The sequence below is a fragment of the Rhinoraja longicauda genome, chromosome 16, assembly GCF_053455715.1.
Source record: "Rhinoraja longicauda isolate Sanriku21f chromosome 16, sRhiLon1.1, whole genome shotgun sequence".
Classification (NCBI taxonomy): domain Eukaryota; kingdom Metazoa; phylum Chordata; class Chondrichthyes; order Rajiformes; family Arhynchobatidae; genus Rhinoraja; species Rhinoraja longicauda.
In genome coordinates this window covers 14,542,935-14,564,846 of record NC_135968.1, presented here as the reverse complement: position 1 = coordinate 14,564,846, position 21,912 = coordinate 14,542,935, and the positions used below count along the sequence as shown (strand labels likewise).

General features: G+C 43.9%; 1 protein-coding gene across 3 annotated transcripts in view; it reads left to right on the top strand.

The window, feature by feature from the left end:
- Window positions 1–21,912, top strand: part of LOC144601244 (catenin alpha-3-like) — a 928,496-nt gene that overhangs the window by 55,983 nt on the left and 850,601 nt on the right. For all 3 annotated transcript variants that reach the window (XM_078413251.1, XM_078413253.1, XM_078413252.1), the window contains exon 5: window positions 19,422–19,685. In XM_078413251.1, coding sequence (XP_078269377.1) covers window positions 19,422–19,685 — 264 coding nt within the window. The remainder of the gene's footprint in view (window positions 1–19,421; window positions 19,686–21,912) is intronic.

Here is a 21,912-nt window from a genome sequence, read left to right as displayed (position 1 = left end):
CAATGATTTAACAAGGTGGTTCAAAATCATCTTTTCACGAGCAATTAGGAGTGGTGAATAAATGTTAGCTTTGCCAGCAACATCCAGAAATTGAAAAAACCCCCCACAAATCCTGGGGTCCAATTTACTTTCTCAATCCTGGTTCCTTTTTCTCTCTCCTTGCTTTGTTATTTGTGTCTCTCATCTCAGGCAGTGTATCCAGACCATGCCGACCGTAAGAAATGCTTACTTAAAACATTTCACAAACATTTTGCTGCTTATATCTGGCTGGGCTGCTTTGCGTTCTCAGTAAAAAAATCCATGGACGTAGCTTGTTCTCTGAGTGTCTTTTTATTGATTCTTTTTAATGTGAAGAACAGTTACTATTTTCTCCTCGCAACACAACAGAAGTTCAAGAAGATTGTGGCACCCATTTGGAAGGCAAAGCTGGTGGGCAGGAATTAAAGCTGGCAGAGTCTCTGCTCAGTGCTAGTTGCAGAATTGGATGGGGAAGCTCAGATTGAGTATCCCTGTGGAAAGAAACTTTAAAAACACGTTAAAAAAAATCTAGTGTTCTCGCCAGAGGCTGTGCTTGTACAGATGGGCTGCAGACTATTCCTTGCATTTAGGCCAAATATTCCTTTGGCACTGCATGACCTGATAATATCATCAGAAGGTTCCTTTGTCATTGAAATGAGTCCTCTGCGCCTCAGTTGTTACTATTGCCAAAGATGCACGTGCAGAATGGGTCGAGTGAATGGGTCAAATGGGTCCAGTTCTTCTGGAGCATGGTTTGGGCACCCATTGCTACTCTTCAAAAATAACACTTCTTTATTCACCTCCCCTTCCCTTATCTTCCCATTCCCATACCACATACAAATGAAGGGTTAAAATCAAATCTAACTGTTAATCTTCTAACGGCACATCCTGCATGTAATAAAAACATAGAATGCTGGAAACACTCAGCAGGATATGTGGAAAGTGAAACTGTGTTAATGAAGACCAATTGTAAGAATCTTTACTGGATCTTTCACTCGATGTTTTATTCACTTAAGTTGATACCTGACATTCCTTTAATTCTCTGGGCCTATACATTGACTCTGGCCCAATGCTAACCTGGTCAGATCTTAATGAGCTTTGGAATTGGACGAACAATGTGATTTATTGTTTTCAGAGGTTTGGCCAAATGATTAGACACCGTTTTCTGCTGTTTTGCGCCAACCTGAAATGAATATGAAAAGCCAATAATTATGGTGTCTTGGAAATCAATTGAAAATAAATAATGGCTCTGAATCATGCAACATGCTGGCAGGTTGGTTTAAAGCCTCTCTGTTAGTTTTCTAACTGCAAGATTTCACTGCAAGTCTAAACATTCCATTTCCATTGCAAAAAATGGCAGTATCCATTCAAGTGGATTATTTTTAGTCTGTTTCGAACCTTCAATTAAGATCTGAATTCAAGAATAAAGATACAGCTCGGGCACGTCACAGATTGCCTTAAATTGGAACCTGCGGCATGGAGAAGCTCAGATTAACTCTTGCATATCCTGCAGTAACTCAGTGATCGTTGCTCTTTTATTTGACAAAACTGGATATATAATAAAGTGACTGAATTTGACTTGGCCATAATTAAATAATGCATTAATGGCCAAACTCTTTTATTGAACAGTGCATTTAGAAACATAGACATAGAAACATAGAAAATAGGTGCAGGAGTAGGCCATTCGGCCCTTCGAGCCAGCTCCGCCATTCAATATGATCACGGCTGATCATCCAAAATCAGTACCCTGTTCCTGCTTTCTCCCAATATCCCCTGATTCCATTAACCCGAAGAGCAATATCTAACTCTCTTGAAAACATCCAGTGAATTGACCTCCACTTGGCAGAGAATTCCACAGATTCACATATCTCTGGGTGAAAAGGTTTTTCCTCATCTCAGTCCTAAATGGCCTACCCCTTATTCTTAAACTGTGATTCCTAGTTCTGGACTTCCCCAAAATCGGGAGCATTTTTCCTGCATCTAGCTTGTCCAATCCCTTAAGAATTTTATATGTTTCTATCTATAAGATTCCCTCTCATTCTTCTAAATTCCAGTGAATATAAGCCTAGTCGATCCATTCTTTCATCATTTGTTAGTCCCGCCATCCCAGAAATTAACCTGGTGAACCTAGGCTACACTCCCTCAATAGCAAGAATGTCCTTCCTCGAATTAGGAGACCAAAACTGCACACAATACTCCAGGTGCGGTTTCACCATGGCCCTGAACAACTGCAGTAGGACCTCCTTGCTCCTATACTCAAATCCTCTCGCTATGAAGGCCATTAGCTTTCTTCACTGCCATGCTTACTTTCAGTGACTGGTATACAAGGCCACCCAGGTCTCGTTACACCTCCCAAATAATCTGCCTTCTTGTTCTTACTCCCAAAGTGGATAACCTCACATTTATCCACATTAAACTGCATCTGCCATGCATCTGCCCACTCACCCAACCTATTCAAGTCACCCTGCAGCCTCATCGCATCCTCCTCGCAGCTCCCACTGCCACCCAGCTTTGTGTCATCCGCAAACTTGGAGATAATGTGTACATTTTTGGTAAATGTTTGCCATGGGCAGCTAGTGGAGCTGCTGTTTTATAGATCCAGTAATTGGGTTCAATTCTGACCTCCAGTGCTGTCGATGTGGAATTTGCACTTTCTTTGTGTGAACACATAGGTTTCCTCAGGGTCCTGCATTTTCCACCCACATAACAAAATTGTGTGCGTTGGTAGGTTAATTGACTGCTGTAAGTTCCCCTAGTACATAGATGAATGGTAGAATCTAGTGGAAAGAACAAAATTAGTTAAATAGGGTTAGAGCTAGAGGGTTAGGCTTGATGTTTAGCATGGATTCAGTGGGCCAAAGGGCCTTCTTCCTTGCTGTACATTTGAGATTGCATGATTGTATGAGCTCCAAACATCACCAGGGAAAGGCTATTTTGTTTTGTGAATGGGCTCATGTTAATTTTGTCTCTTTTGTGTAGAACTCTGGAAAACCCATAGCTTAAAGAAAGGCCACTTTGTCGAGCAAGTCTGTGGATGTCCACTGACCCTCTGTCAATAGCTAGCACCCTACTTCATCTATCATTTTACATAATTGGCCTTTGCAGGATTCAGCCATGTTGGGAGATGCTGAGCCTACAGCTGGGGCTGTCATGAGAGTTTGAGCATCATCGTATCGGTGAACAATAAAACCATTAAACTTCCTAAAACAGGATGCCCAAAGAGGAAAACCTTGGGAGCTGGCCCAAGCAGTTTATAGTCACCATCAACTTAATTTTTATGGATTAAGCTACTGCTGCTGGGAAGGGGAAAATGGAGGAACAGTAAGTGAGCATTGGTTGAGGGGGAGGCATCCTGAGGATTGTAGGGAGTAGTATTTGACTTTTCCATCCTGGGAGAAAGATTTTGACTGTCTACCCTATCTACGCCTCTCATAATTTTATATACTTCTATCAGGCTTCCCTGCAACCTCCAGCATTCCGGAGAAAACAATCCGTCCAACTTCGCCCTGTAGCTAATATCCTCTAAACCAGGCTGCACACAATACTCCGAATGCAGCCTAACCAAAGTTTGATAAAGCTGCATCATAACTTCCTGACTCTTATACTCAATGCCTCGACCTATGAAAGCAAGCGTACCCTGCACCTTTTTTACCACTCTATCCACTTGTGTTGCCACTTTCAGGAAATTATGGACTTTGACCCCAAGAACTCTCTGTACATCAATGCTGTTAAGGGTCATGTGTGACATCCAATATTTATATCTATATACCAAAACTCTGGTTTGTTATCTTGTTTGTGACTGAACTTCAGCCAAAACGGTACACGATAGCACGACAATTTTAGGCCCACCTTATTCACCATTGTCACATTAGTGATAATGCAAGTAGTTTTATTGAAATCGGTGTTATATTTTTAAAGTTATTCACATTTGTAAATTTAAAAGGAGGGGAGGGGGAGGGGAGGGAGGGGGGAAGGGGGAGTGGGGGAGAAGGGAGAGAGGAGGGGGCGATTGAGGAGAGAGGGGAGGGGGGGGGTGGGGGAGGACAGGGTGCTGTACCAATGCAGGAGAGGTTTGGGCCCAACGGGTCCACTTGGTCTAGTATCACTTATATTTGACCTCCCAAAGTGCAGCACCGCACACTTGCTCGGATTAAACTGCATCTGCCATTGCTCTGCCCATTTCTGCGGCTGATTGATATTCCAATATCTACTTTGACAGCCTCCCTCACATTCAGTGACCACAGCAATCTTGGTGTCATCTGCAAACTTACTAATCAACTACATCTACGTTTCCTTCAAAGACATTTTTATATATATCGGAAACAGCAGCAGTCCCAGCACAAATCGCTACAGAACTCTACTGTTCACAGACCTCCAGTCTGAATATTGTCCTTCCACCACACCTCTGTCTTCTATCAGCAAGCCAGTTCCATGAGCATCCTAGAATGAAGTTATCAGCTACAGGGTTTTGTTTTCAAACCTTGGTCTCATTAATTTGCCTGCTGAAAGAGATTGTTTTAATTTCCTCTCTCTCCTTTGCACCTTGGTTATATTGTGAAATTGATAAGTTTTGCAGTCTTCTGCTGTGGAGTTGCTGCAAATTATTTATTAAATACCTCTGTCATTTCTTTTTCCCAATTATTAATTCCCCTATCTTGGCATTTAAGGGATTGACAGTTAATTTTATTAATCTTTTCCTCTTTGCATATTTAAAAGCATACAGTTCCCTGAAAGTGGAGCCACGGAAAGAGAGGGTTGTGAAGAAACCGTCTGGCACTCTTGCTTTCATCAGTCAGGGCATTGAGTACAAGAGCTGGGAATCATGATAGACCTGTACAGGATGTTGATGAGACCACACCAAACATTACAAATATAGCAGTCTGGTTGGTGAGCTAGAAGTAGGTTATCATTAAGTTGGAAAGGGTGCAGAAATGATTCACAAGGATGTTCCTGGGACTTGAGGGCTTGAGTTACAATGAGAAACTGGATAAGCTGAGGTTTCTTCACTGGAATGTAGGGGGTGAGGAGTGACCATATAAAGGTTTATAAAATCACAAGGACCATAGATAAGATGAATGTTCAGTCTTTTTCCAAAGACAGGGGAGTCTCAAACCAGAGATTTAAGGTGAGAGGGGAAAGATTTAAAAGCGACCTGAAGGACAATATTTTCACAAAAAAGTGGTGTTTGTGTGGAACCAGTTTCCAGAGGAAATGGTGGCAGTGGGTACAAGTACAACATTTAAAAGACATTTGGGCAGGTTCATGATAGGAAAGGTTTTGTGCATTGCTTTAATTGTACGTAGATATTCTCTTTGCATGGATATTCCCTTATAGATATTCTCTTCCCTTTTGCTGTTGGTGTCTCTGGCAGATTGTTACATTTTAAAGAAACTTTTGTAAATCTTTAAATTTTAGTAATATTAAAATAATTGAAAATCTATTTTTGTTGACCTTTTAGAGGTGCCAGCAGACTTTTGCCAAAAAGCACTTAGAAGGATATAGGCGAAATAGACAATAGACAATAGGTGCAGGAGGAGGCCATTCGGCCCTTCGAACCAGCACCGCCATTCAATGTGATCATGGCTGATCATTCTCAATCAGTACCCCGTTCCTGCCTTCTCCCCATACCCCCTGACTCCGCTATCCTTAAGAGCTCTATCCAGCTCTCTCTTGAATGCAGGTAAAAATGCAGGAAATGCAGGTAAAAAGGACTAGCTTAGATAGGCAACTTAGTGGAGTTCGGTCAAAGGATTCTTCAGCCATTTAGTTTGACAGTTGCACTATTTTTTAAACACTCAATGTGTAAACCAAATAAACTCACCTCAGATGATTCGACCCCAACACAGATATGGACACCACTACGCAGACACATACACACAACCCATCATGCAAAGCTCTTGCAAACACCACCAACCACTCTCTTACCCAGCTGCACCCATACATCACTCATCAACCACACTGGAAAGTGTGAAGCAGCAAAATGAAATGTTGACTCTGCTTCACCAGATTGGGGAACCAATGGATTAGTGCACAGCACAAAACACTAAACCTCATCCAAGGTTGTGTTCCCCAATCTTTAAATGAATGTAAGGGAGACACAAAATGCTGGAGTTACTCAGCGGGACAGGCAGCATCTCTGGAGAGAAGGAATGGGTGACGTTTCGGGTCGAGACCCTTCTTCAGACGTCAATGAACGTATTCAGGGACAAGGTAGACACAAAATGCTGGAGCAACTCAGCGGGTCAGGCAGCATCTCGGGTGAGAAGGAAGGGGTGACGTTTCGGGTCGAGACCCTTCTTCAGACTGAGTCTGAAGAAGGGTCTCGACCCGAAACGTCACCCCTTCCTTCTCTCCCGAGATGCTGCCTGACCCGCTGGGAGTTACTCCAGCATTTTTTTTCTACCTTCGATTTTAACCAGCATCTGCAGTTTTTTTCCTACGTATTCAGGGACAAGCTTTGCTACTTGCATAAGATGACCCTAAATAAATTAATTTGAAGAGTTGCCTTTTCTCTCAGTCCCTGGTTCCCTTCAGGTTCGGACTGCCGCTGAAATCTTGCTATCAATTTTGATTTTGGAAAAATGTAATAACATCTTGAGATCATTTGTTATGTGTGGCATCTGAGTTTTAAAACATCCCTCACCTCTGGGCCTCCAGCAGAATGGACAGAGCATGTATCGCCATTTTACTCTGCATACTGACCTTGCACACGGCTATTGATAAGTGTCCAAGGGATGTGGCAGAACAATACAGCAAGCCTCCCAGGGATATGAGAGGCTCAGATGTTATGGATTGTACTGATGTGCAGTTGCAGATGGCACAGAGAGCCTGAATTGAGAGTTGCCAGGTCTCTTCTGCATAAATCACATTTACTTTTGAGGCAATGTGATTGTTGGAGGGTACACTGACTTTTGAGTTATGGCCACCAATGTTCTTGTTGTTTGATGCATTTGTGTAAGTTAGATTGGTGAGGTTGAGGTTCAGTGGTAAGTTTTATTGCTGCAATTATAATCACTAGCTGCCATAACTCTTTTTGATGGGAATTTGAATTCTTTAATAATGATGGTAGGACTTTAATAACTGAACATTATTCCAGATGACCTGATCAGAGCTCAGTAATAACTTCTAAAATATGTAAATAAAGTATTGATCATTATGTGATCTGACTGTGATTGAGACACTAGTATAAAATAGTGATTGGTGAAAGGGATGTCTTAGGTCCTGGCAGTTACAGGGGTTATTGATCAGTGAACTGCTGGTACAGAATATTGACAGCCAGAAGATGCATTGATCATTAAAGGGGCAGCTTTAATCCTGTTTGTTACAGGAGGTTTTGATCAGTAAATGGGTGACTATGATCCTGAGATTTATGGACGATATTGATCGGTAAATGGTTTGTCTAGATCCAGACAATGACAGGAATTAGTGATCATTATGTAATTTGACTTTGGTTGTGACACTAGCCAGAAACACTGTTTGGTGAAAGTGGAGTTTAGAATCCTGACATTTACAAAGGATATTGATCAGTAAATGGATGGCTTGGATCCTGACCGTTGCAGGAGGTGTTGATCGATCAATGGATGATCCAGAACCCAGGCAGCTGGAAGGGGCATTGATCATGAGAGGTTGCTACAAAGCTGGAAATGATCAATAGGATTAGACAAAATTATCACAAATTTCTGGAAGGGGGATAATGTTTGTCAAACTCCTTGAGCTTCTTGAGGATTCAACTAACGGACGGAAAGCCACTGGGAATGCCCTAGTTGGATTTTCAAAAAGTCCACAGGGCGGCACGGTGGCGCAGTGGTGGAGTTGCTGCCTTACAGCGCTTGCAGCGCCAGAGACCCGGGCTCGATCCCGACCACGGGTGCTGTCTGTGCGGAGTTTGTACGTTCTCCCCGTGGGTTTTCTCCGAGATCTTCGGTTTCCTTCCACACTCCAAAGACGTATAGGTTTTTTGGTTAATCGGCGTGGGTTTGTGTACTTGGTATAAGTGTAAATTGTCCCCAGTGTGCGTAGGATAGTGTTAATATGTGGTGATCGCTGGTCGGTGCGGACTCGGTGGGCTGAAGGGCTGTATTGGCATGGGCCTGATAGTTGGATATCAGGCAGGAATCATAATAGTGTTAGATGCAGTTATGAATACCATTGTGGTACCATTGGAATGTGCATAGAGTTGTGCCTGGGCCTAAGCAGTTCATAACATAATCATCTTATATTTGGGTGAGGGAACAGAATGTAATGATTTGAAGTTTTCTGATGACACTAAACAAGGACTGCGATTTGTAAGGAGGATACCAAGAGGTCTCACAGTGAGTTACATTGAGCATGCAGTATAACATGCATAAATGTGAAGTTATCCGCTGCCATAGGAAGAACTGCAAAGAAGCATATTATTGAAAATGTTTTAGATTGGGGACTCTTGAATTATAAATAGCATTTGGTGCTCTTGTACAGCACTAACAGGTTCTAATGAGCATTTAAGAATGCAAATTGCGTGTTGGATCCCATGGCAAGAGGATTTGAGACAGAAGTATGAATATCTTATAACAACAAGACAGGGCCCCAGTGAGATCACACATGCAGTAATTTGTGCAGGTTCTCTTTACCTAAAAATGGATATACTTAACATGGAGGGAATGTAGCAAAGATTCAACAGACCAATTTATGGGACCTCATAAATGCTATAAGAGGAGAACTTGGGTTGACACGTTTTGTATTCAAACAGTTTAGAAGTGAGAGGGATTTAACTGAAACATATGAAATTCAGACAAGGTTAACAGACTGTATGTGAACCAGAGGTTTCCTTTGTCTGGTCTATCTAGAACTAGGTTCACAATATCAGGATAAAGGTAAGACATCTAGAACTGAGATGAAGAGAAATTTCTTCTTCGTGGAATTCCCTGCAGTACGGGGTTATAGAAAGCAACTAATACATTTAAGAATGGGAGAGATAAAGTCTTAGATGTGAAAGGCACAGAGGCATGCGAGGACTGAGCGGAAATATTGTGTTGAGATAATTGATCGGCCACAATTACATAAAATGGTGTAGCAGGCTCCGAGGGCCAAATGGCCTACTGCTATTACAATTGTTCTGTACCAATCTCCCTCAAAGATATTTTGGAGCGCCTTAAACGAAGGCAGAAAAGTTAGGGTTGATTTTCAGAGTTTAAATCGGCCCAAAGGTCCATCAATACCATCTCAAACAATGAATTGCATTATATTGAATCTCTAACACTGAATAAACATCCAAAGATATTATTTCACATATAAACAATCAACCAAAAGCAGCATTAAAATGGAGGAGAAGATCTTGGAACAGTACTCAGTTGCAAGCACGATGCTAGCGGTTATTATCGCCTCTACTGCTTTCCTCAAAATATTAGAATAACAACTATATTTCAATGCAAAATGAGACAAGGTTATGCACTCTTCTGTGTTGAACTGTCACCATGGAGCTATTGTTTCAGCTCCTTGTCACTGATGGCCTCTGAATGCCTGATGGGCTTGGAGCAACCATCCATTTCCACCCTGCAATTGCCCTTTGGTATCAAAGCTCTCTGACAAAAGGGATTACAATCCTTGACCCTGCGCCCACATTGACCACTCAAAGCCGTCAGCCAAAATCGTGCAAACTCCCAGCATGTGCTTTATTCAGCGTATAATCTGCACTGAACGCCTACATGCTCACGGGTTTTAAGGTAATTAATTATGAGTATGTTTTTATCTGTGAACTGCCAGGATCGCCCCCTGCCCCCTTCCAGCTGCTGGTGCCTTTCTAAGGATCAACATTAGCCTATTGTTCCTTGTTTATTTCTTCAGCTATTGCAACAATTCAACTTGTGTTTGGTGCTGTGCATACTTGCCCCAGGTTGGAGAAATCTGCAGGGAGTGACAGATGCTGTATAACCTTTTTACTGACTTCGGGGACTCTGCATTGACAAGCTTTTCATAGACACGTTTCTCATAAGGTGACAATAGACAATAGACAATAGACAATAGGTGCAGGAGTAGGCCATTCAGCCCTTCGAGCCAGCACCGCCATTCAATGCGATCATGGCTGATCACTCAATCAGTACCCCGTTCCTGCCTTCTCCCCATACCCCCTCACTCCGCTATCCTCAAGAGCTCTATCCAGCTCTCTCTTGAAAGCATCCAACGAACTGGCCTCCACTGCCGTCTGAGGCAGAGAATTCCACACCTTCACCACCCTCTGACTGAAAAAGTTCTTCCTCATCTCCGTTCTAAATGGCCTACCCCTTATTCTCAAACTGTGGCCCCTTGTTCTGGACTCCCCTAACATTGGGAACATGTTATCTGCCTCTAATGTGTCCAATCCCCTAATTATCTTATATGTTTCAATAAGATCCCCCCTCATCCTTCTAAATTCCAGTGTATACAAGCCCAATCGCTCCAGCCTTTCAACATACGACAGTCCCGCCATTCCGGGAATTAACCTAGTGAACCTACGCTGCACGCCCTCCATAGCAAGAATATCCTTCCTCAAATTTGGAGACCAAAACTGCACACAGTACTCCAGGTGCGGTCTCACCAGGGCCCGGTACAACTGTAGAAGGACCTCTTTGCTCCTATACTCAACTCCTCTTGTTACGAAGGCCAACATTCCATTGGCTTTCTTCACTGCCTGCTGTACCTGCATGCTTCCTTTCATTGACTGATGCACTAGGACACCCAGATCTCGTTGAACTCCCCCTCCTCCTAACTTGACACCATTCAGATAATAATCTGCCTTTCTATTCTTACTTCCAAAGTGAATAACCTCACACTTATCTACATTAAACTGCATCTGCCATGTATCCGTCCACTCACACAACCTGTCCAAGTCACCCTGCAGCCTTATTGCATCTTCCTCACAATTCACACTACCCCCCAACTTAGTATCATCTGCAAATTTGCTAATGGTACTTTTAATCCCTTCGTCTAAGTCATTAATGTATATCGTAAATAGCTGGGGTCCCAGCACCGAACCTTGCGGTACCCCACTGGTCACTGCCTGCCATTCCGAAAGGGACCCATTTATCCCCACTCTTTGCTTTCTGTCTGTCAACCAATTTTCTATCCATGTCAGTACCCTACCCCCAATACCATGTGCCCTAATTTTGCCCACTAATCTCCTATGTGGGACCTTGTCGAAGGCTTTCTGAAAGTCGAGGTACACCACATCCACTGACTCTCCCTTGTCAATTTTCCTAGTTACATCCTCAAAAAATTCCAGTAGATTTGTCAAGCATGATTTCCCCTTCGTAAATCCATGCTGACTCGGAATGATCCCGTTACTGCTATCCAAATGCTCAGCAATTTCGTCTTTTATAATTGACTCCATCATCTTCCCCACCACTGATGTCAGACTAACTGGTCTATAATTCCCCGTTTTCTCTCTCCCTCCTTTCTTAAAAAGTGGGATAACATTTGCTATCCTCCAATCCACAGGAACTGATCCTGAATCTATAGAACATTGAAAAATGATCTCCAATGCTTCCACTATTTCTAGAGCCACCTCCTTAAGTACTCTGGGATGCAGACCATCAGGCCCTGGGGATTTATCAGCCTTCAGTCCCATCAGTCTACCCAAAACCATTTCCTGCCTAATGTGGATTTCCTTCAGTTCCTCCATCACCCTAGGTTCTCCGGCCCCTAGAACATTTGGGAGATTGTGTGTATCTTCCTCAGTGAAGACAGATCCAAAGTAACGGTTTAACTCGTCTGCCATTTCTTTGTTCCCCATAATAAATTCCCCTGCTTCTGTCTTCAAGGGACCCACATTTGCCTTGACTATTTTTTTCCTCTTCACGTACCTAAAAAAACTTTTGCTATCCTCCTTTATATTATTGGCTAGTTTACCCTCGTACCTCATCTTTTCTCCCCGTATTGCCTTTTTAGTTAACTTTTGTTGCTCTTTAAAAGAGTCCCAATCCTCTGTCTTCCCACTCTTCTTTGCTATGTTATACTTCCTCTCCTTAATTTTTATGCTGTCCCTGACTTCCCTCGTCAGCCACAGGTGTCTCTTACTCCCCTTAGAGTCTTTCCACCTCTTTGGAATAAATTGATCCTGCAACCTCTGCATTATTCCCAGGAATACCTGCCATTGCTGTTCTACCGTCTTCCCTGCTAGGGCCTCCTTCCAATCAATTTTGGCCAGCTCCCGCCTCATGCCTCTGTAATCCCCTTTGCTATACTGTAATACCGACACTTCCGATTTTCCCTTCTGCCTTTCCATTTGCAGAGTAAAACTTATCATGTTGTGATCACTGCCTCCTAATGGCTCTTTTACCTCTAGTCCCCTTATCAGATCAGGATCATTACACAACACTAAATCCAGAATTGCCTTCTCCCTGGTAGGCTCCAGTACAAGCTGTTCTAAGAATCCATCTCGAAGGCACTCTACAAACTCTCTTTCCTGGGGTCCATTTCCAACCTGATTTTCCCAGTCTACCTGCATGTTGAAATCTCCCATAACCACAGTAGCATTACATTTTTGACACGCCAATTTTATCTCCTGATTCAACTTGCACCCTATGTCGAGGCTACTGTTTGGGGGCCTATAGATAACTCCCATTAGGGTCTTTTTACCCTTACAATTTCTCATTTCTATCCATACTGATTCAACATCTCCTGATTCCATGTCACCCCTTGCAAGGGAATGAATATCATTCCTTACCATCAGAGCAACCCCACCCCCTCTGCCCACCTGTCTGTCTTTTCTATACGTTGTGTACCCCTGAATATTCAGTTCCCAGCCCTGGTCCTCTTGTAGCCATGTCTCAGTGATCCCTACAACATCATACTTGCCCATGACTAACTGAGCCTCAAGCTCATCCACTTTATTTTTTATACTACGTGCATTTAAGTACAACACTTTAACTTCTGTATTTACCTCCTCTCTCACATCGTTCACAATTGGCCCTGCCCTTAATTTCTTTTCCGCTCTAGAACTTCTGTTCCCATTCTTCCGAGAGTCTTTTGCAATATCTCCTGTATTCCCTTTTACCTCATCTTCATATTCACAATTTGTTAACCCCTCCCCCCCACTACTTAGTTTAAAGCCACAGGTGTCACACTAGCAAACCTGCCTGCCAGAATGTTTGTCCCCCTGCTGTTAAGATGCAACCCGTCCCTTTTGTACAAGTCACCCCTAGCCCAGAAGAGATCCCAGTGGTCCAGAAATCGAAATCCCTGCTCTCTGCACCAGTCCCTCAGCCATAAATTCATACCCTCTATCCCTCTGTTCCTGGCCTCACCAGCACGAGGTACCGGTAGCAGTCCAGAGATAACCACCTTCGACGTCCTACTTCTCAGTGCTTTTCCCAACTCTCTAAACTCCCGCTGTAGCACCTCCTTCCTCTTCCGCCCGACGTCATTCGTGCCCACGTGCACAACGACTTCAGGTTGATCGCCTTCCCTCACTAGGATTTTCTGAAGCCGGTCAGTGATGTGTTGAACCCTGGCACCAGGGAGGCAACAGACCATCCTCAAGTCCCTCCTGCTGCCACAGAATCTTCTGTCCGTCCCTCGGACTATGGAGTCACCGACCACTACGGCTCTTCCAGACTTCGGTCTCCCCTGTCGAGTATCCTTGCCAACAGGTCCGCCACTCGGACTGGAAACGTCTTCTGCCCCGACAGTTCCCAAGAGGGTATACCTATTTGCAATAGGCACAGCCACTGGGGTCTCCTGTAGTCCACGTCCACTCCCCCCTGAAACAGTCTCCCACCTTCGCTCGACCTGGACCCTTGGCGTGACAGCCTCACAATAGGTCCTGTCGAGGAAACTCTCGCATTCTCGGATGGCCCTGAGGTCATCCAACTGCCTCTGCAACTCCACCACACGTCCCTTCAGGAGCTGCACCTGGACACAGTTCTTGCAGGTGTAGCTCCCAGAAGCTCCAGCGACGTCCCTGTCTTCCCACATCCTGCAGGAAACACACCGCACCAACTTTTCCGCCATCACCTTGTGCCTATAACCAGCTCTGGCTTAAAACAATGGTATCCTCCTCACCTCAGCCTCCTCGCCGAAGACTCGCAGCCAAAGACTCGCACTTTTCTCACTGGGCACTTCCCTCACTGGGCTGCACCTGAACAGGGCTGCACCCTTTTGCAAGTAAGAGGGGAAAGATTTAATAGGAACCTGAGGAGCAGCTTTTTCACACAGTAGGCATGTGCAACGAATTACCAGAAGTAGTTGAGGCAAGTACAATACCATCATTTAAAAAAAAAAGCCTTTGGGCAGGTACATGGATAGTAAAGGTTTCGAGGCATATGTGTCAAACGTGGGTGACTAGCTTAGATGGGGCAACCTGGTCGACATGGACTGGTTTGGCTGAAGGGCCTGTTTCTATGAGGTATGATTTAATGACTCCATGGCATGGGGATGGGGAGGAGGAGGGGGGGTAGGGTTTACATCCCCACATTGTCCCCATCTACACTTCACCCCTTCTCGGAAAGCACCCATTTGACACTAAATTGGGTAGTCTGTAAATGGCGAAGGTGGTTATCAAAGGTTACAGCGGGATCTCGATCAGTTGGGCAAGTGGGCAGAGGAATGGTTAACGGAGTTTAATACCAGATAAAAGTCAATCCATGGCAGGTCCTTCACAGGAAATGGCAGGGCTGTGGGGAGTGTTCTGGAGCAGAGGGATCTAGGAGTACAGGTACATAGTTCCTTGAAGGTCACAGGTAAATAAGGTGGTCAAGGCTTATGGCACATTGGCCTTCATCAGTCAGGGTTTTGGGTACAGAGGTTGGGATGCCATGTTATAGCTGTACAAGGCACTGGAGAGGCCACAGTTGCAGTATCTTGTTCAGTTTTGGTTACCCTATAATAGGTAAGATGCTAAGCTTTACGGTGATCTGCTGAATGCATCACAAACCCATCGTTCTGGGAGAACAGCCATTGTTATCATGCGTCAGACAAGGTGGTGAGGCACAGAGTTAGTGTGTTGCCTGTCATATGCCAACAGTAGATTGGGTAATTCCAATCCATTCTTTCTCTCTCTACACCGTCTGTGTCTCTCGTTTCCCTTTCCCCTGACTATCAGTCTGAAGAAGGGTCATGACCCGATTCCTTTTTCTCCAGAGATGCTGTCTGATCTGCTGAGTCACTCCAGCTTTTTGAGTCTCTATCTTCACTTGAGAACCATCCAATTTAAGCCTCTGGATCTTATGGAGCAGTTTGTTGTAAGTTATACATGCTAATGCAAGTTGAGGCCTGGCAGTCAGTACCTTTGGATCACTGTCTGTAGTACAGCTCGAAGAGGAGATGGTATTGCCAGAGATTAATGAAGCAATTGAAGAGTGACACAAAATGCTGGAGTAACTCAGTGGGACAGGCAGCATCTGTGGATAGAAGGAATGGGCTATGTTTCGGGTCAGACCCTTCTTCAGACTGAGATTCGGGAGAGGGAGACAGAGAGATATGGAAGGGTTGGGTGTGAAAATAATGGTGCAGCTGTAGAGTTGCTGCCTTACAGCATCAGAGACCCAGGTTTGATCCTGACTAAGGGTGCTGTCAGTAAAGAGTTTGCACGTTCTCTGATCACGTGGGGTTTTTCCGGGTGCTCCGGTTTCCTCCAACACTCCAAAGATGTACAAGTTTGTAGGTTAATTGGCTTCGGTAAAATTGTAAATTGTCCCTAGTGTTTAGGATAGTGTTAGTGTATGGGGTGATTGCTGGTTGGCGTGGACTCGATGGGCCGAAAGGCCTGTTTCTGCGCTGCATCTCTAAAGTATAAAGTCTAAAGGAAGTAGAGATGTTGATGTGCTTTCTTGGGCGTGGTGTCAGTGCGGTGAGATGGTTATACCATTGGTTGTGAAGGAATGGGTCTGGAACATTGTGTTCAGGGGAATGTGCCGTGGGTCATTTCTGGAAGAGGGACCAAGAACGATACCATTCTCAACTGTGTGTTCGGGAAAGAAACACAAAAGTTGTTGCGTCTTTCTCCCCAAAATGCTCTGCAGGCAATTAACTATTTTTTAAAAATGTGGTTACTCTTTCAAAGTAGGAAAGGAATGGTGTTTGCTCTCACACACTAAATAGTTGATCAGATTGTTTGTTTTGAATATTCGACAGCCCAAATGAGATTCACCCGGCTGATTCTTGGGATGAGAAGGTTGTCCTGCCTAGAGAGGTTTTGTTGAAATTAGATTTGTGTTCTTTGAGGGGAGGGGTGGTCTTATTGAAGCATAGAAGATTCTGATGAGGCTTGATGGGGCAGATGTCAAGATGTTTCTGCTAGCTGAAGATTCGCGAATGAGGGGACATAGTTATTGGGTGTCTTCTAAAACTGAGGTGTCGTCAATGGAAATTAGGTGCAAGTACCGCTTTGCTTGCTGAATCATAACAACATTGACCCTGTCTACTGTTGCCACCTTCAGTGACCTATGAACTTGGACTCCCAGATACCTCTGCACTTCAATGTTGTGAAGGGCTTTGCCATTAACTCTACATTTTCTCCATGCATTAGAAGGATGCGGGGGGATCTTATTGAAACATATAAGATAATTAGGGGATTGGACACATTAGAGGCAGATAACATGTTCCCAATGTTGGGGGAGTCCAGAACAAGGGGCCACAGTTTAAGAATAAGGGGTAGGCCATTTAGAACGGAGATGAGGAAGAACTTTTTCAGTCAGAGGGTGGTGAAGGTGTGGAATTCTCTGCCTCAGAAGGCAGTGGAGGCCAGTTCGTTGGATGCTTTCAAGAGAGAGCTGGATAGAGCTCTTAAGGATAGCGGAGTGAGGGGGTATGGGGAGAAGGCAGGAACGGGGTACTGATTGAGAGTGATCAGCCATGATCGCATTGAATGGCGGTGCTGGCTCGAAGGGCTGAATGGCCTACTCCTGCACCTATTGTCTATTGTCTATTGTCTATTACATCGCCCAAAGTGAAACACCTCGCACATGCTCGCGTTAAACTCCATTTGTCACTTCTCCACCCATTTCTGCCAACTGATCTTCGTCCTGCTGTATCTTCTGACAGCATTCTTCACTGAGTGCAACTCCTCCAATTTTGGTGTTGTCAACAAATTTACTCACCAACCCATCTGCAACCTTTTCTCACCTCCAGTTTATTTCCCCCCCCCCACCTCTACTTTCAGTCCAAAGGAGGGTTCCGACACAAAACGTCACCTATCCATACAACCTACCTCACTCACTCACTCACTCACTCACTCACTCACTCACTCACTCACTCACTCACTCACTCACTCACTCACTCACTCACTCACTCACTCACTCACTCACTCACTCACTCACTCACTCACTCACTCACTCACTCACTCACTCACTCACTCACATACATACATACATAGCTATTCTTTCAAGGCTGAGCTGTCCTGACTGATAGAAGCTATCTTTTTTTCCCCTTGGTTCAGCTGAAGATTCATACGACCTCAGGCACAGGCTGTAAATCTTGCTTGTCAAGCTTCCTGACCACCTGGTCTTGAGTACACCAGAATTTAGCTCAATCTTATCTTTTTTTTGTGTCAGCCTCACATTTGTCTTAACAAATTTTCAATTCATAGATGTCCATGATTAAGATACACTCCATGCGAGAAAAAGTATATTGCTTGATTGTAAGCCTACTGGCACATACCTATCTTCATTCTGTATTTTAAGTCTATGATTTGATCAATTTAGCAAACTAGTCGATTGCCATTTAAGAAACATCATTTTGATTACATTTTTTAATGTCTGAATTTACAAAGCCAGATTTAGAGGCTTGTTACTTGTGTCCACATGTAAATCTCAATTGCCATATTACCAATGTTCAGATGGTTACAGTTAGATTCCAGCTCCATCATGCTTGTCTTTTGTATACAAATCTTCCCCAGCATTTCCTTTAACTCGCATACTGAGATATTAAGCATAGTCACAACAGTTTTGAAGTTGGTAAAGTACAGCTGTCATAGCTAATGACTGTAGATTCAGTTAAACACGTTCATGCTGGAGATTTTGAGACAAGATGCAATCATTAAAGACTAAAGTTTGGTTTAAATATACAGCATAGAAACAGGCATTTTGGGCCACCGAGTCCATGCCGACCATCGATCACCCGTTCCCACGGTTATGTTATTCCAGCTTTTTGTGTCTATGTTCAAGTAGAAAGTATTGTAGCTTCACTAATTGTTGTGCAGAGGCATCCAACACATCACGGAAGAAAGGTATCGACCTGAAAAGTCACGTCCACTCCCTCCACAGATGCTGCCTGATCTGCTGAGTTCCTTCAACACTTGGTGTTTTGCTCAAGATTTCAATATCTACAGTTCCTTCTATTGTCGCCATTGAAATAATGTATGACCTTTTCCATTTTCCTGATGTTTGTCCATGTCCTACAGCTGGTGGGTAGGGAAGGGTGTGGGAAGATCCTGTCAAATGATTATTTTGTATCTATTGTTTAATGACAAATAAGCCTTGGATGTCTAGTTGCCTCTCTCCATCTTCTGAGTGTAACATTAACGTCAAGATAAGAGGGGATGGATTTAAGGGGGGCCTCATGGACAACGTTTTCACTCAGATGGTAGTCCATATCTGGAACAATCTGCCAAAGGAAACCATCGAAGTGGATACAACTACAACCTTCAAATGACAGTTGTATGTTGAAAGACTGGAGCGACTAGGCTTGTATACACTGGAATTTAGAAGGATGAGAGGGGATCTTATTGAAACGTATAAGATTATTAAGGGGTTGAACACGTTAGAGGCAGGAAACATGTTCCCAATGTTGGGGGAGTCCAGAACCAGGGGCCACAGTTTAAGAATAAGGGGTAGGCCATTTAGATCGGAGATGAGGAAAAACTTTTTCAGTCAGAGAGTTGTGAATCTGTGGAATTCTCTGCCTCAGAAGGCAGTGGAGGCCAATTCTCTGAATGCATTCAAGAGAGAGCTAGATAGAGCTCTTAAGGCTAGCGGAGTCAGGGGGTATGGGGAGAAGGCAGGAATGGGGTACTGATTGAGAATGATCAGCCATGATCACATTGAATGGCGGTGCTGGCTCGAAGGGCCGAATGGCCTACTCCTGCACCTATTGTCTATTGTCTATTGACATTTGAACAGATATATCGATAGGAAGGGTTTGGAGGAATAAGGGCCAAATATAAGCAAATAGGTCTAACCCAGAATGCAACCTCATTGACATGGACAAATTGGGCCAAACGGCCTGTTTCCATGCTGTATAACTCAATGACCATGTGATAAATGGTTTGGTCAATGGTGCAACTTCAGCACTGGTGGTTTAGCGGAAATACCAGACACCAGCCTATAGAGACTATGTTCTCCAATGTTTTGTCATCGATGGGAAAGAATAGTATCACATTACCTTTTGCGGATTAATTTTGTGAAGAATTCTTAAATTTGGTTGCATTTTGAATGTTTTCTCTTTATTGGCAGGACCTCAAGTCACCCAGTGAGCGTGAAGATCTGGCGGCTGCCCGTGCTTGCTTGAAGCAGACCTCTCCCTTGTTATATTCTTCATTCGTGGCCTACTTGCAACATCCTAACATCACTGCGCTTCAGGCAGGGTGGGAGTTTGTCTACAGTGAGATACAAGAGGCCTTTGCTGTAATCTCTGATGCTGTGCAGGGAATTGGATGCCCAGTGTCCAAGTCAATATTGGCTGTTCCATCTCTCACTGATGCCATTGATGAATTTGAGGTAAGTAAACTGGCCGTTGGTTTTGATCTACCAATAATGATGGATTTGACAATGCCTCATTAGTTGACAGTAGTTTTAATTGTCGTGTTACTTGGAGGTGAGCCAACATGTTTAAATCAATTTGATGATGTTTAAATCGATTTCTGTAAGGTTTTATTGAAGCAGGATACGTTGTTTTTTTAAATGCTTGTCACCATGTCATTCGCAGAGAGGAGCATTGAAAAGGTTTGGTTAATGGACAGGAGGGTGTAACGTGAAATTTAATCCAGAAACGTGTGAGGTAGTGCTTTTGGGGAGTTGTACAAGTCGAGGGGACACACAATAAATGGGAGAATATTAAGAAATGCAAAGGAAGAGAGGAACATTGGAAGGTTCGGCCACAGATATTTAAAAGCAATAATTGATCGATAAAGCCATTAAAAAGACAGACAGGTTCGCTCCTGTTGTTAGTTGAGGCAGAATATGCAAGACTGGGTAGATTAATCTAGAACTATATACAATGCGTGTTATGTCAGAGTTTTGAGCATTGTGTGCAGCTCTGATCACTGCGTTGTGGGGAAGATGTCATTACAGTGGAGGGTGTGCAAAGGAGCTAACAGGGATATTGCCAGGCAGGAACAACTATAGCTATGAGGAAGATTGTGTTGGCAGGTGCTGCTTTCTTTGGAGCAGGCTGAGGCGAGGTTTAATTTCGGGTGCATATGAATCGAAGAACTTGGACTGAGTAACTACAAAGGCCTGTTCCTTGGACTGATGGGTCACAATGCAGGATGCATAGGTTCATAGCAATCAATGAAAGGATGAGAGGGAGATGAGGAAAATATGTACTCACCGTCAGGTTGGTAGAGTTTGGAAAGGCGACTCTGGCAGAAGCTCTCATTACATATAGAAAGTGCCTACATCTGTATTTGAAGTTCTAACCCGTGGGGCGACATGTAAAGTGGTGGCTGAAGGGATTGGACTGGGAGTCTGTTTACATCTTGCACGGACTCAATGGGCTGAAAAGCCTCCACCTCTGTTGTAAGTGTTCCATGATTCTGCCACCTGGCATGACAGGCAGGACCTCCTGAGATATTGATGTTCCATCACAGAAGAGGCTGCCTGCTGTCTATATCTCTCTCCCGCTCTTCACTTCTGTGGAAATGCAGGACAATGAACTTCACATGAGATTGATGCTCAGTTCCTGCTCGCGCTTCTCCAGTTGCACCTGCACGTGGACCTCATTTCAAATCCACACGGCAGCCAAGAAAAAAACACTCCTGGCCAAGTCAATTGATATTTTTAAGGCAGAGATAGATAGATTCTCGGTTAGTACGGGTGTCAGGGGTTATGAGGAGAAGGCGGCAGGGGAATGGGGTTAGGAGGGAGAGATAGATCAGCCATGATTGAATGGCGGAGTAGACTTAGGCCGAATGGCCTAATTCTGCTCCTATCACTATGACCTGATGACTCCTGTTGATCTAAAAGATCAGAGCTCCAAAATCAAAGTCATCTCTACAAATGTCAGTGGTGGTTCAGTTGGCAGCACTCATGCACGTAAATCAGAAGGCTGTCGGTGGAATGAGACTTTGGAGCGCAAACTTAGATCGACACTAGTGCCGAAGGAATGGCCTCGTGCTGGATGTGCTGTCTTATGGATGAAACATTGAGCTGAGCCCTCCCCCCTCTATCAACTAAAATATTCAATGTCCTTCTCGAAGAATAACAGGGGAATCACTGATGCCCTGGAGAGTATTTATTCATTATTCATCTATTCATTGACGAAGTGAACTGTAAACGGTTTACTGACTGTATTTACAGTTGACTTGATCATTATCATATATGGGTGTCTGCTGATTGCAAGGCAGCCATTACATTTCATAAGTTCATAAGTTTCATATATTATTGCAGCTGCAATGCTTCAGAAAACACGTCATTAACTGCAAAATGCTTTGGGATGTTCTGAAAAGGACATGAAATCTATCAGGCAGGTTCAAGTCCCTCTTCATAAATGTCAAAAATTATGATGACGTGGTTGTCAAAGATATCTTGCAGCACAGCACTGCACATCCAGACATACAAACAGGCACAAATGAAGCTGTGAATTAGCAGTGCCGATCATCAACTTACTGTTGTGAGTTCACCCTCTTCAGCTGCCACTGTATTCTCCCTTGGGAATTCCAAGAATTCTGGGAAACTCTTGCACTGGCAATTCAAATTTCTAGCCTCAAGATAATCTCATCAATTC